The sequence below is a fragment of the Tupaia chinensis genome, unplaced genomic scaffold (genome assembly GCF_000334495.1).
Source record: "Tupaia chinensis unplaced genomic scaffold, TupChi_1.0 Scaffold139935_1, whole genome shotgun sequence".
Classification (NCBI taxonomy): domain Eukaryota; kingdom Metazoa; phylum Chordata; class Mammalia; order Scandentia; family Tupaiidae; genus Tupaia; species Tupaia belangeri.
In genome coordinates, this window is record NW_006199814.1 from 359,265 (window position 1) to 375,335 (window position 16,071).

A 16,071-nucleotide genomic window follows, 5' to 3' on the forward strand; every position below is an offset into this window, starting at 1 on the left:
TTGTTATTAGATGGGGCATATTTTAATGGGCTGTTTTTTGATTCCTACAGATTCTAATATTTGCTTGAAAATGAGACAGAATACTTTGCAGACAAAATATCTTGGAGAGAGGAGGAAAAGAGGGATATTAACTTATATAAATTGCTAATGTTTCCAGCTATCATTATTTAATCATATCTTTAAGTAGTATGATTTCAGTTCTTATCCAATAATACAAATCAACACATTTTACTAAATAAAAAGCTGAACAACTAAATCGGTTGATGTTTGTAGCTGCCTTTCTTACAACTACCAAAGGGCCAGGAAAAATCTGGCTTGCAAAATACAAGTGGTAAATCTTCAAGGATTTGAAGTACCTTTCACACAATTTAACCATTGCCAGAAAGCCATTTCTCCAGACCCAATAGACATTCTCAATTTCTCTTACCAAAATATTTCTTTAAAAAAAAATAACAAAACCAAAAAACATTATTCTTTCTTGTTTTCTAAAGCAGAGGCAACTGTGTCCTTCAACTCCGTGAGCAAATGTCCCATGGCAACATTTACACTGCTCACTAAAGCCTTGTTTCTTGCACCTCTTCTTCTGTCTCTTCCTTCAGAGCAGTAATCTGAGATCGAGACCTGTGCTTGCTTGAGTTGCGATGGGGGAAGAGCTTGACCCTGTCCGAGTAGCTGATGGCCTGCCGGAAAAGGCTCTTCTCGTTCAGCAGTTTCTGGATGGACTCATACTGACGCACTTTGTTCTCTTCGATGACCTAGGGAAGTGGCTGTTAGTGAGATCTGAGACAGAAGGTAGGTCACACCAGAGCTGAGGCTGAAATAGCAAAGACTCAAAGAAAAATCAAAGCCCAAAGAAAACACAACGTTCAGATGGTTGCATTTCGAAAAATCGGGTATATCTCATTTAACAGTTGTGTTTTCTTGCTTACAGAGGTTCTACTACTTGTCAAATTTGATGTAATTTTCTGCTTAGCAGCTGGGAGAGTTGCTTTGTTTTGGTTTTGGTTTTGGTTTTGGTTTTGGTTTGTTTGTTTGTTTTGTTTTGTTTTTAAGTAGTATAGTACCAGGCAACACACTCAGATCACTTTAGAGAAAATTAAGGGTGCTTTGAAAATAATTATTCATTTGGATCCCTTACATATTACAAATGAGTGTTAAGTCCACAGCACCATGAAGATCTGAATCTCTTCAGCAGCAGATTCTAAAGCTAACAACTGCACCTTGGTCAGGATTTAACTGAGTTTAACATTCCTACTCTGCACATTAAGGTAGAGCAATCCTCTGGGCTGGAAGATAGAGGGCTTTACCCAACTTTCTGAACTTGTCCATGAGTAGGCAAGAGGTGGTGAATCAGCTTCCTAATTTGTCACTTCAAATTAGCAATTATCATACTCATAACAATCCCAGGGTAGGTAGGAAAGTATTTACTTCCAGGAGGCTCAAAAGCCTTAGCAGAAGTTACAAAATACATCATTCTCAGAACTTCCTTGTGACTAAACCAGAGGGAATTTGTAAACATCACTTAAAGAATCTGTGACTATATATTTTTTTTTTTTTGAGAGAGGTTTTCGCTATAGGGCGTGTGCACTCGCCAGACAGACAGAGAGAGACAGAGAGACAGAAAGCGAGAAATCTCCCCCTGGGGGGATGGTCACGCGCAATCCCTTCTCCTCCATTCTCCTCTCGGGATCTTGGGCACGCACGCACATGTGCCCGGCGTGAGTTTTAAGCCACCGGGTCCAGGACGTGAACCGCTGTCGACTACGTGAGAGTCTAGTGACATAGCCATTATGCTAACTGCTGGTTCCAAGAATCTGTGACAATTTTGAAAGCATACTAAGAAGGTGGTTGAGAGAGGCACTAACCTGAGCTCCAAAAATGACTTTAAAGAGGGGGGAGACCAGCAGATGGCATAGTGGCTGCGTTGCTGGACTCCCATGTAGTCAACCACGGTTTGAGTCCCAGACCCAGTGGCTTACATTCACGCCAGGCAAGTGTGCGTGCATGCCCAAGATCCCAGTAGGAGACTGGAGGAGAAGGGATTGTGGCGTGGCCATCCCCCCTGGAGGGTAATTTCTTGCTTTCTGTCTCTCTCTGTCTTTCCAACGAGTGCACGCACCCTATAGCAAAAACCTCTCCTCCACCCCCCACCAAAAAAGAAAATGACTTAAAAAAAAATGAAATGAGCCTTTCAACGAGCACATTAAAACCACAAATCAGATTATAACACTATCAGGCCTGTCCTGGACTCCAACTAAGGGACATTTGGTTATTGAAAGAGCCAGGAAGACTTCTTTTTAAATATTATTTTTTCACTTGTTCCCCAGATAAAGGACTGAAAAAGAACAGATATCCAGTTTATTATTGTAACTTAGTAATATGCTGCTATTTTAAAGTTACTGAATTTCATCCTTACCTTATTGCATCACTTTACTTGATTGCTCAGATCAAAGTGAAGAACACATGCAGCTATTCTGAGTAAAGCTGAGTGGCTATATGACACATTTTAAAGAAGAACTTGTACATTGCAGCAATTTGCAGGAACTATCATGTATGAGATTGTCATCAAGAATTGCAAGGAAAATAAGATCTTAAGAAAATTAGAAAGACTCACCAAGAATCGTTGACATTCCAACATTGCTTCTATCCTGTGTTCACAGAGAATTACGGTGCAATCAGCAAAGGCTTGCTTTAGAGCTCTTCGAATGATTTGGTATGTTCTACAAAAGAAAGAAAATAATCACATATAACCTCACATATATGGGTAATTTGTGTTTATTCTTGAAGACATGCTTATTGTTCTATCAATTTTGTTCTTTAAATTCCATCTTTGACTACTTTTAACATAATGCTGATATAGAGTTAGCCACAATCAGCCCTTCAGTCATGGGATAGATTCTAGGTAACCATAAACAAATATGACATATATTTTGAAGAAAATTTTAGACATAAATGCATTTTTCATTATGTAAAATGACTAGTAGTTGTTTACTTTGTGCTATAAATATGTTTATGGGAAAAATGGGATATAAAGGAAATCGTAAGGATCAGACTGTATCTATGTAACTAAATAGTTAATCATGTGTGACAAGGGGGAAGTTTCTATGAAATTCCAAACTACGTTTGGACAAGAATACATGGCTCCTATACAAGGAAATAAGTAGTTGTGCTCATGTCAAAGTGACTTTTCTATTGGCTTTAAAAGACTTCATGTTTGGGCGAGGGAGACTCTAACTTGCAGAGCGACAGCCTAATGGGAATCTGTGTCAATATGAAGTAGGTCTCGATGCTCCTGTTCTCACTGTGCTGTTAAGTAACAGGATTTCTGAAACTCACATTGGATCCAAATGAGCACTAGGTTCATCAAGCAGTAAGATCTTTGCCTTACTGAGAACAGATCTGGCCAAACATATCAACTGCTTGTGGCCATGGCTTAGGACACAACCCCCATCCACAAGGACAAAATCAAGCTTCCCAGGAAACTGTTCTATCACAGATCTGAGTCCAACCTGCAGAAAAGAGAGAGAAAACATTGTGCTTAGGGTAATTCACATACCACAAGTTTAAAAACACTCCGGAGGTATAGTAAATGAATGTAAATAAATACATTTAAATTAAAAAAAAAGAAAAAACAAAAAAACACACAGGAGGTTGAAAATCTGAAAGTAAACACAGAGGAGTTTTGAAAGCAACTCCCAGTCTTCTATCAACTCCCACCCTTGGCTCCAAGTATTTGAGTTTGACCGAGCAAAAGCCTATTTATAATCTTGGCAGCTCTAAAGGATCAGTCTATGAATTGTTTCAGCACTTGATTCACTCAGGAAACTTTCAATGAGTGCCTATCATATGCCGGATATCTCAATACACACTGCGGAAATGATAAATAGTATAGAGCTCTTGCAAGGCTCAGGGTTTATAAAGACATCCATAATTACGACACAGTTGAATACATGCTGGAAAAGCTAATATGTGTGGAATGCAGTTATTCACTCTATTATGACATCCTAGGTATTTAGTACAGAAGAGATAGTAGCATGCAGGATAGGTGACAGGATGTGACTTATTTTATGCCACCTTACAGTTCTCTACCCTTTCATAGAGTGTGGAAGATAGAAAAGAATCAAGTGGGAAGTTTTTAAAAATTACATGTTGGGGACCAGCAGATGGCTTAGTGGTTAAGGTGCTGGACTTTCACATGGTCAACCACAGTTCGAGTCCAAGACTGAGTGGCTTGATAATCATGCTCGACACATGTGTGTATATATCCAAAATCCTAAAGGAGAATGGAGGAGTAGAGATTACACTGTAGCTATCTCCTTTGGAGGATGATTTCTCACTTTCCCTCTCTCTGTCTCTCTCTCCAGTGAATGCACATACCTCATGGCAAAAATCCTAAAAAAATTTACATGTGGGAACTCGCTACTCAATTCTTCAAATTCCTGAAAACTGACTGTAAGAAATTGATAACATTGTGAAGTAAAAAAACCCGAAGACTTGGAGTTAAAAGAATATGGCTAGGAGATTTAAACGTTCATAGATACTTGAGTAAAATATGAGGGTTGTGTTAGGGTCAATAACTTTTTTTTTTTTAGACTGGGTAGTATAAAAAAGAGAGAAGTTTAAAAGTTAAAACAAGACATAGAAACCCATTCTATCAAAATAAGACAAAAAAATTTGACATTTTACTCTTACCATTTATTCACATAAATGCACTCTACATGTTTATTCTTTACCCAGTACTACTGAATGTATGAGGGCTAGAGAAATATATAGGTGATGTCTCCTGCCCTGAGGAATCTGAATTTAGTATGGGGAGGTAAGATGGGCTATCACTCAATTCTAATATGGGCAGGATGAGATAATGGTCTTAAGATAGAATTCCATTATTTCAGAGATGAATTCAGAAATGGCCCCCACTACTGTTTGTTCAACAAAAATTAACTGTGTGTCCATTATGTATACTGCAGACAATACTCCTTTCCTTGAGTGTTTTCTTACTAAAGCAATCTCACTTTGTGAGAACTCATTGAAGCTTAAAAAGGACTTCTGATATGGTAAGAAACGTAAACACATTAATTAGGCAGTCAGAGCTGCTCTGATGTATCCCCGAAGACTTAAATATAAAACTACTGGGTCCATGCTGGTGTGGTGGTTACGGCACTAGATTCCCACATGGCTGACCACAGTTTGAGTCTCAGACCTGGGGGCTTGCGTTCTCTCTCTCTCTCTTGCTCTCTCTCTCTCCCATCAAATTGAAGAATAATAATAAATAAGTAAAATGAAAAGAAATAATTCTTTTAAAAATATATAAAACTACTTTGGGATACTAGAAGCTGATAATGTGAATAACGAACTTTGCACAGGAGTTAGAGGACCTATGTCTTTCTGTCACAAACTTTGTGATTTTTATTGTTTCAGCCTCTGAACTTGCCACAGTCTCTCCCTTCTTTTTAAAAAATTTGCCAGACACAAAGTGTGCTTGCCTAGAGAGAGAGACAGAGAGAGAGCGAGCCCTCACAGGGGATGTTCAAGCTGAAATCCTGTTTTTCTCCATATGCCTGGAGTGTTTCTCAAGCCACAGGGTTTGGGACTCAAACTGCAGGTAAGCCATGTGGGATTCAACTACCTTAAACACTCGGCCATGGGCTGGTTTATCATTTATTAAAACAAAACAAAACCCGTGTGAGCCTCCAGTTTCCCCTTGAGCTATCATTCAACATTCACCCATTTTGTCATCTAGAAATCTCAAAAGATTGGTGGTCACATCTTGTCTCCACTGCCACAAGCCACAGCATTTTTCCTTATTTAACATCTATTCCTTGGTTTATAAGTAAGGACACTTTCTATGACCATTTCTTCTTAATATCACATGTGGGCAACTCCCCATTCTTGTTTCCTGAACTTCCTCACCCTCAATTTTCCAAACACTCCTCTGAAATCTCTACAGCATTTTCAGGGTATCGACAGCCACCTATAAGCTAATCATTCTCAAATCTTTAGCTCTGGACCTCTTCAAAAATATTTCTTGTATCTTTCTTTTTCTTGCCAATCCTATTTCAGTGACCATAGTCCAAACCATCATCATTTCTTAAACATCATCTTGCAAATCCCAATTGCTTGAATTATCAGTTCGCCATACAAACAGTCCAGGGAACATTTTAAAAGGAGATTTGACCACAAATGAATGTCCCAGCTCCACTAGACAGAGCTGGCTCACCCTTCCTCCATCTTTCCATTCAGTTTGGGCCCATTGGATGGATGACACCTATGAGAGCAATTTCCTTCACTCATAAATTAGTCTACTGATTCCAATGTTAATCTCTTCCAGAAACATTCAGAAATGTCTTACTAGCTACCTGAACATCTCTTAACCCAGGCAAGTTTAACAAAGAAGGAAAAATATATACACATGTGTGTGTTAAATATATGCATGATATATATCTATGTTATATACACATTATATGTTATATATTCTCTTTCTAGAATATAATCTGAACCCTCTCTTGTGCATATAAGGTACCCCAAATTGAGCTCCCTTCACTCTTACTGCCAGCCGCACCAATCAGCTTGCAGTTCCCTACAGACATTCTCAGCTTAGTGCCATTGCTCAACCTGGAGTCATCCCTTTCTGAACATCCAGAATCATCCCTTAGGGCAGTCAGCCACATAGTCATGATAGTGTTTGTACAAGTTTTCCCCTGCTATGTGGTCAGCTTCTTGAGTATAAAGATGTGTTTTTCCACTGGGTGCATTGTCAGCCTCAACCGATTAATTAATTTACTCATTTGCCAAATATGTCCTGAGCTCCTAAGGTACTAGTGATCAAATAAAACAGAGTTCTGATGAATAACAAATGAATCAAAACTTAAGGATGAATGAATGAGTGTAGTCTTAGCTCTGCAGTTATACAGTCTGATCTAAGAAATGTCACTTTGCCTGTGAGTCTTTAATACTCTAAAATCTTCTATCAGAAACAAAATTACAATTTCCCTAACACTAAGAAAGATGTCAGCATTTTACCTTAGATCAATCAGTGCTATCCTGAGATTTCTTTTTGTCAAATTAACCAATAAGTACTGATGGGACCAGCAGTTGGCGTAATGGCTATGTCGCTGGACTCCCATGTAGTCAACTGTGGTTCAAGTCCTGGACTCAGTAGCTTAAACTCACGCTAGGCGCATGTGTGTGCATGCCCAAGATCCCGAAAGAATAGAGAAGGGATTGCGGCGTGGCCATCCCCCCCTGGGGGAGTGATTTCTTGCTTTCTGTCTCTGTCTCTCTCTGTCTTTCTGGCGAGCGTACGCACCCTATAGCAAAAACCTCTCAAAAAAAAAAAAAAAAAAAAAAAAAAAGAAAAGTACTGATTAAAGATTAGATCTCTGAAGTCAAACAGAAGGGACTTTGAATCTGCATTCCTCTGCTCATTTGGTGGTGATGTCAGGTGTGTAACTTCAAGTTTCATTTACTGGGTTGTCAGCCAAGTTGTGACGTGTTTTTCTACACAAAAATGCATCATAACTTTTCCAACAACACAATACTTCGCATGTAAAAAATAAAGAAACTGCATTGATTTCACATTGTTATGAGGATTAACTGAGATAATTTGTAAAAATAGGCTGCCATAGAATATGGCAACTGCTAACAATATTGCTGGAGCCTAGGAAATCCCAAGGACAAGGGATAAGTTACTGAAACACTACCCTACTATGACAATAAAGTTTATAAGATTTTTCCCTTTTTGGGTTGCCTTGGGAAGTAAGTTTGCAGGAAGTATTGCAATACTATTAAGTCATACCGATGGTAACAGGAAGGAGATTTGGGTATTAATACGGTACTTGCCCTCTGGATTCAAACCAGTCCTAATTCCTAAGGCCTCACTGGGAAAGCTACCTTACTATGTTATATTTGGCACTTTCCTGTGGTGAAGTGCTGAGCAATGCATTTTTTCCCCAGATGAAACTCTTTACTATAAGTAAATAATTAAATACTTAAGTATGTATCACTGCCAGTATTTAGAGCACAGAATCTTTTAAATGAATGGTAGCAAAACTGACCAATCTGGGGATGTTTTGCAACATCCTATATCACTGTTTCATTCACTATGAAGAATGCTTTATTCACTAGTAAAGAATTCACTAGAAAAAGGTCAACAGAAGTTCATAGAGCTTTAAATTTTAAAGTCAGTTAACATTAACAAATGTATTAAGTACCTATTTTCTGCCAGACATTGTTATAGGCTTTAGGGGAAAAAATTAGAAGGAAATAAACCAACAATTCTTTGGAAAACTACTGTTACTGTTACCAACTATATATGCTAATAATAATGACTTAAAATTACCTACTCATCATTAGGATGTAAATAACTCTTTATTAGTCATGCATTTCTTAAATTCTTAAGGGGAGTTTATTAAATTCTTGGTATTTTGACACATCTGGGGATTCAGAAATGAGTAACACTAGACCCTGCCTTGATGAAATTCGTGGTACAGATGAGGGGAGGGAATAATAAGTGGGAAAGTACTGTTTAAAGACATAAAGGCTATGAAAAAATACATAAATGGGGAACCAGCAGTTTGTGTAATGGCTATGTCGCTGGACTCCCATGTAGTTGACCACGGTTTGCATCCTGGACCCAGTGGCTTAAAACTCACACCGGGCGCATGTGCATGCGTGCCCAAGATCCCGAGAGGAGAATGGAGGAGAAGGGATTGCGGCCTGGCCATCCCCCTGGGGGGTGATTTCTCGCTTTCTGTCTCTATGTCTCTCTCTGTCTGTCTGGCGAGCACACGCGCCCTATAGCAAAAACCTCTCAAAAAAGAAAAAAAAGAAAATTTCTATATAGAATGTCTAATGTAATGATCTTCAGCAGCAGAATCTTTTAAATGCACACACATGGGCACGCACACACACGCGTGCACACATTCCCATTATAACCTTAATACCACAATGAAACACTTCTCAATAAATTAAAAATAAATGCAAACTTTAGCTTAGTTCTGTCTAAGCTAAAGTCAATTTAAAAATTACTAGAATCTAATTATTTTCTAATTTTCATTCCAAGCTAACATTTCAAGTAAGTAAACAATGCATTAACAATTTGTTGATATTACGAACTTCAGAACAAAAGAATTTGCAAGTTTTGGGGCTGGCAGGTGGCCTGGTGATTAAGGGCACTGGACTCCCACATGGCCAGCCATGGTTCGAGTCCTGGACCTAGTGGCTTGCTTTCTCACTTTCCCTCCCCTCTCTCTTTCTCTCACTTTGTCCTTCTCTGGTCAAATTAAAATAAAGAAAGAATTTGCCAGTTTTATGTTATTTAGCTAATAAATCATATATACTTCCCAAACTTCTATTAAGAAAGAAGAAATTCAGGGGACCAGCAGTTAGCATAATGGCTATGTCACTGAACTCCCATGTAGTCGACCGCAGTTTGAGTCACAGACCCAGTGGCTTAAACTCACACCGGGCGCATGTGCATGCGTGTCTAAGATCCTAAGAGGTGGGTGATTTCTCACTTTCTATCTCTCTGTCTCTCTCTGGCTTTGTAGTGAGCACACGTGCTCTATAGTAAAATCCTCTCCCCCTCAAAAAAAAAGAAAGAAGAAATTCAATTTTATGACATCACAAGCTAAAAATGTCTAACAGTTTAAAGGGGCAGGCATTTTATTAAAAATATTGACTTTTGCTATTGTTGTACACTGTAATGCTATTATTGAGAAATAGTTTGCACTTGTGATAAAGAAATGTGAAAAAAAATCAGAAAGGTAAACTGTGGTTTCACTGAATAGTCCATTAGTGGGTAGTTATAAAAATAGCCATTATCAGCTCTTTCTGATATTCCTTTAGCTACTCTGCAGGTTTCCAGGGCAAATTTTTAACTTAAAAGGCCACTATTTCTGCTATTTAGCTTGCTCTCTAAATAACTTACCTACCGATGTGTAAAGATGGAAACTATTCTGTAAGTAATCAAAGAAGCAATTACCCAAAACAAACAAAAATTTTCATTCTAAAATGAACAGTTAGGGGGCTCTGGGAATTAGCAGATTTGAGAGTCAGTAACCTAGAAGCATTAAATAAAGCCAAGAGAATGTGTGAAATTTCCCAGGTAGAATAAGCAACATGAAATAAGAATTAGAATCTGTCAAACAACATTTAAAAGATGGCCAAATAATGATCAAATAGAAATAAAATTACCATAACTTTTAGTTAACACCTGTTACTTGGCAGGTACTGGGCTGGGCCCATTTTATGTATACAACTAAAAAATTACAACTCTATCAGTTTATTGGGCCACAATACCAGGGGGCTATTTTTTATTTTCCCCTTGGGATTCAGTCTCTAGTAAAATACTCTTTGGTCTATGCAGCTGGTAAAATTAATTTGGTACTGCTCCTAAAAAGAAGCTGAGACTTGCGGGAACCAGCAGTTAGCGTAATGGCTATGTCGCTGGACTCCCACATAGTCGACCACGGTTCGTGTCCCGGACCCGGTGGCTTAAAACTCACGCCGGGCGCGTGTGCGTGCATGCCCAAGATCCTGAGAGGAGAATGGGGGAGAAGGGTCTGCTGCGTGACCATCCCCCCCCCGGGGGGTGATTTCTCGCTTTCTGTCTCTATGTCTCTCTCAGTCTGGCGAGCACACGAGCCCTATAGCGAAAAACCTCTCCAAAAAAAAAAAAAGAAGCTGAGCCTTGGAATGGGGAAATCAGAAATCAGACAACCTAAGGTCTACATCTTAGAAACTTTTCCTTCCCTCTACTTGCTTTGAATTTCTCCATAGAATGATAAGGCACAAAGAGCCAAAACAAAAGTGTGAGCCAAGGGCCTAAAGGGAAAGGAGGCTGTTTGGGTCAGTTTTGGTTCTACGCCTTTGAGCTAGTAACCAGGAACAGTCCTCATGGCTTCACAGAACCTAGTCCATATCAACAAGGATAAGGTTCCATGTTGGAACGAACTCACTCCAAACTGTGAGTAAAGCTTTTCTTAACCTGCCATTGTAATCCTTTGTGGTTTTATTTTCATTTGAGATAGTGGGGGTTTATGTAGGAGGTGCTGTTAATAAGACAAGGTTCAGGTATTGGACTAGCTGTTATTACTCAGTTCATTTTTTGCAGGAATACAATGTATAGCAAGGTCACAGAGAGGACCAAGTGAAATGACATTTATCAGAGATTCGCCTGAGCAGTCCTGATTTACACCTGTTCAATGTCCTGTTCAATTTAGAGTAGAGACATCCCAAAGTCTCCTGTTTGGATAAATTCTGTAATCAACCATATAGGACTAAAGCCTAGGCCTTGTAACCTTTAAACTGAAATGTTTTCTGCTTCTACAGGCTATTGCTTGTTTGTTTGCTTATATGTTATTTTAGGGTCTCCTCGACAAACGCTTATTACTAAGATAACAAAGCACATTACCACTCAACAAAACGGCACTACAACTCAGAGTGCTCATGTCATTAAAGTTAGGACTGCATCAAATTCTCTGTTTATGAACAGCGAACTATCAAAAAAAGAGATTGGTCAAAATATATGCCTAAATATGAATTGGTCAAATAAAAATCTAAACAGATAAAATATATGTACTACATTGGTAGTTAAAAATCATAGCCACATGTTCTAACGCTCTAGATTATTTTTATGGTCCTGCTTTCCTGTAAATTTTATTGTGATCTGGCAATAGTTGCAGATTTTATAAAGTCTAATGTCTTCCTTCTCAAGTTTTCCTCCCATCACATTGTGTTCTTATAGTTCCTTCTCTGAAGTCACATCAAAGATCTTAAAATGTGTCACTTGCAATTTAGTTAATGTTTTCTTTAAAACTCCTGCATTTCTTGGGTAATAAGGAAACTTTGATAATGAAAATGGTTAATCTAAGTACATTTTATTAGGGGCAGGTTAAGGTTAGGCACTCAGTGGGTAAGTGTTTAACACTCACAAGTATTTCAAAGCTCCTGACAAGGTCCACTCTAAAGGGAAGCAGAAAAGAGAAGAACATTTGGGATAAACAGAAATTGGGCTACGAGGACAAAATATGCAAGATATCATGGAATAAAGTCACTCTCTAAAAAGATCTTTAAATCTCAACATTCTCAGGCCCCATGCTTCTATTTTGTCACCATCCAGAGCTTTGGACTTAAATTTCAAGTTTAATGAAATAAAATTTTTTATGTTCCATTTTTCCTTACCATAATACCTACATTCCAAAAATTATCAGTTTACATCTAGGATATTTTGTTAAGGAAACCAAGATTTTCATTATAGCTGTGCTCCCCTGACCCCCAATTTTTCTCTATAATGCCTTTAATTATAATAAACCACCTGTTAGGTAAGCAGGTATTACTTAGAAATTTTGATTCCATTTTAATCCATATGTTTTCCATAGGGTGTCCCATTCAAAGGATGGTGTATGCCTCATCTATCTCATATGGCATTTGGCCTGGCAGTATTCATAGCCACAACCCCGAAAGACAGATGACTCCTGGTGACTTCCAGATATTACTCAACTGCAAGGGCTATAGAATGAACATCATCCTTCTGTACTAAACCAAGGGGAGTATATCATGTCAAACTAAAGCTTCCTCCTTGTTCTGGAAGAGCTTCTGAACCCAGATAGGGAATAGATGAGAAAGTGCGAAGAGGGAACCAGCAGTTAGCATAATGGCTATGTCGCTGGACTCCCACGTAGTCGACCGTGGTTCTCGTCCCGGACCCGGTGGCTTAGAACTCGCGCCGGGCGCGTGTGCGTGCATGCCCAAGATCCCAAGAGGAGAATGGAGAAGGGATTGCGGTGTGACCATTGCCCCTGGGGGGTGATTTCTCGCTTTCTGTCTCTATGTCTCTGTCCGTCTGGCGAGTGCAGGCACCCTATAGTGAGAAACCTCTCAAAAAAAAAAAAAAAAAAAGGAAGAAAGAAAAAAGAAAGTGTGAAGAGATGATTCCTTATATCTTATATAAGGGATAATCTAGTGTATTGGAAGTGCCTACAGTCTCTCATAATTGTGTATCATTGATTCAAATTGGTTAGGGGAAAGGGAAAAATTAACACCATCTAGGAGATCTGCTACGGATTGAATATTTGTACATACTACCAAATTTAAATGCTAAAATTTTAACCCTCAAGTTCAGGATTTTAGAGGATGGGGTTTTTGAAAGGTGATTAGGTCATGAGTTCTCCATTCTCAACTTGTGACTTGGAGTACCCCCCTTATAAAAGAGACCCTACAATGCTAGTTCATTGTTTCTGCCATGTAAGGATGCAGTGAAAACACAGCTGCAGACCCTTCCTTCCTTCCTTCCTTCCTTTTTCTTTTTTCTCTTTCTTTTTCTCTTTGAGAAAGCAGGGCTTCACCACACTGAATCTGCCAATACTTTGATTTTCAACTTCTACCCTCCTGAACTGTGAGAAATTAATTCCTATTGTTTATAAGTCACCCAGTCTATGGCATTTTGTTATAGCAGCCCAAACAGACTAATACTGAAAATTGGTACTGGAAATAGGGTGCTGCTATAACAAATACCTAAAATATGGAAGCAGATTTGGAATTGAGTAATGAGTTAAGGCTGGCAAAATTTTGAGGTGGATGCTCGAAAAATCGTACATTATTGTGAATGACCATTAAAGGAGATTCTAGTAAGGGCTCAGAAGGAGAAAAAGAGGGCTGTAGAGAAAGCTACAATATTAGAGTATCTAAGTGACTGAACAGAATGTTGGTAGACATGTAAATGGTAAAGATCATTCTGAAGAGTTCTCAAATGGAAATGAGAAACATTGTTAGACAATGGATAAAAGGCTATTCTTGTTATAAAGTGATAAAGAATTTGGCTAAACTGGGTTTGTGTCCTAGTGCTTTGTGGAAGGTAGAACTTGTGAGTAATGAAATTGGATATTTGCCTGAGGAGATACCCAAGCAACATGTTGAATGAAGGAGTAGCCTGGTTCCTCTTGACTGCTTATAGTAAAATGTGACATGAGAAATGACTTAAAGATAAAATTGAATTAAACGGGAGCAGAAATTTAAAATTTAGAACATTCTCGGCCTATCTATCTTTGTGCTCTCTTCTGAGAAAGCCTGCTCAGAAGAGAGCACAAAGGGTGTGGCCAATTTGATAAGGATATTTCTAGTGACCAGACATCTCAACAGAAGCTAGGAGCTATTCATCAAGGCAGTGGGGAGCTCAGTGAGACATCTAAACAGAAAACAGGACTTATAGTCCAAGACAATGGAAGGATGGTCCCAATCACTCGGGAGATCATCAACATTACCTCTTCTGTCACAGGCCCAGAGTACAAGGTCCAGGTGGATGAAAGATTTCAAAAGAGGAGCTCCAGCTGTTCTGTATGAACTATATCTCAGGCCCTGCTCCTGGCACTCCATTCCAATGTATCTCTGCTGCCCCAGTGCAGCTCCAGAAAATCCCAGTGCTGCATGTGCTACAAAGCCCCAACTTAGAACTCTAAGGATGACCCAGAGAGAACAAGAGTCCAGGCAGAAAACTACTACAAGGATAGGACTACAGCCAAGAGCCCTATTGGACAATACTCAGTAGAGCAGTAGGGTTGGGGCCACCCTAGAATCCAATTAGAACATTGGCATGTAATTGTAAGCATGGGATCTGGGCACAGAGCCATGGCAGAAGTGAGCCTCTCAAAGACATCAGAAGAGGGCTTCTACCTAAATATGTTAGGAAGTAAGGATTCTAGGCCTATGGGCCTGGGAGGCAGATTACTGAGACAAAGGTTATTCTCAAGACTTAGGGTTTAGGATTTGGTTAGGACCAGTCACTCTTTTCTTTTCTATTTTTTTTTTCTTTTGAAATGGGACTATCTAACCTGTTTGTCCCACCAATTTATTTTAGAAATATCTAACATGTTTGATTTCATAGGTTCATAGCTGGAGAGCAATTAGTCTATATCATAAGTCTTACCCTCTCTGATTTAAATGAGATTTTGGACTTTAAACTTTAGGGTTGATGCTGGAATGAGTTAAAACTTTTCTATCTATTGAGATAGAATGAATACATTCTGCTGTAAGAAGAACGTAAATCTTGGAGACCAGAGGCAAAATTATATGGTCTAACTGTTTACGGCCTCAAAATTCAGGTTGAAATCCTAACTCCTGAAGTGAGAGCATTAAGAGATAAAAACCTTTGGTAGGTGAGTGGGTCATGAGGACAGAGCTCTCATAAGTGGGAAGGATTTTATTAGTGTACCTACAAAAGAGACCCCAGAGAGTTCATTTACCCTTTCTACTATGTGATGACATAGCAAAAAGGCATCATCTATGAATTAGGAAGAGGGCCCTCACCAGGCACCAGATCTGCTGGTACCTTGATCTTGGACATCCTAGCCTCCAGAACTGAGATAAATAAATAACAATTGTTTATCAACCACTCAATCTATGGTATTTTGTTATACCAACCTGAACAGACTAAGCCAGGGCCTAATGGTTGAAAACTTACCACTGAGGAGAGGGAGAGGTCTAATCCCAAGAATTGGGTGCTCCAGGTACATTAGGGTACTTCATGTTAAAGTTGCGCATGCACACACACACACACACACACATACACACACGCGCACACACACACAGACACGCACACACACACACACACACACACATACAAAGGTGAATGCATAAAATTATCTCAGCTGTGACAACCACTCTTATATATGTAATTAATCACCCTTTCCAAAATTATTTTAGTTAGTTTCCTTACCTCTTCTGCAACCTTCCATATTTCTTGATCATTCCATTGTTCATAGGGATCCAAATTTTTTCTAAATGTTCCAGAAAAGATAAACACTTTCTATAAAAATAAAGGAGAAATCATGAATAACTTACACATCTTTTTATTTTTCTCTTATTTTATTGTGAAATATTTCAAGTAGAAAATGTTTGTCTTGGGACTAGCAGTTAGCGTAATGGCTGTGTCACTGAACTCCCATGTAGTTGACCATGGTCGAGCCCCGGAACCAGTGGCTTAATTTCATGCCAGGCACGTGTGTATGCATGCCCAAGATCCCGAGAGGAGAATGAAGAAGGGATTGTGGTGTGGCCATGCCCCTGGGGGGGGGG

The 16,071-nt window shown here is 39.0% G+C and overlaps 1 protein-coding gene across 1 annotated transcript in view; it reads right to left on the reverse strand.

Moving 5' to 3' along the window:
- Positions 1-6: 6 nt before the first annotated feature.
- The window catches only part of CFTR (CF transmembrane conductance regulator), a 218,658-nt gene continuing 202,593 nt past the window's right edge, over positions 7-16,071 (reverse strand). Inside the window, exons 24-27 of the mRNA XM_027765925.1 lie at positions 15,713-15,802; positions 3,337-3,509; positions 2,615-2,720; positions 7-755 (exon numbers count right to left, since the gene is read on the reverse strand). Of these exons, the coding sequence (XP_027621726.1) occupies positions 555-755; positions 2,615-2,720; positions 3,337-3,509; positions 15,713-15,802 (570 nt within the window). The 3' untranslated portion in view covers positions 7-554. The remainder of the gene's footprint in view (positions 756-2,614; positions 2,721-3,336; positions 3,510-15,712; positions 15,803-16,071) is intronic.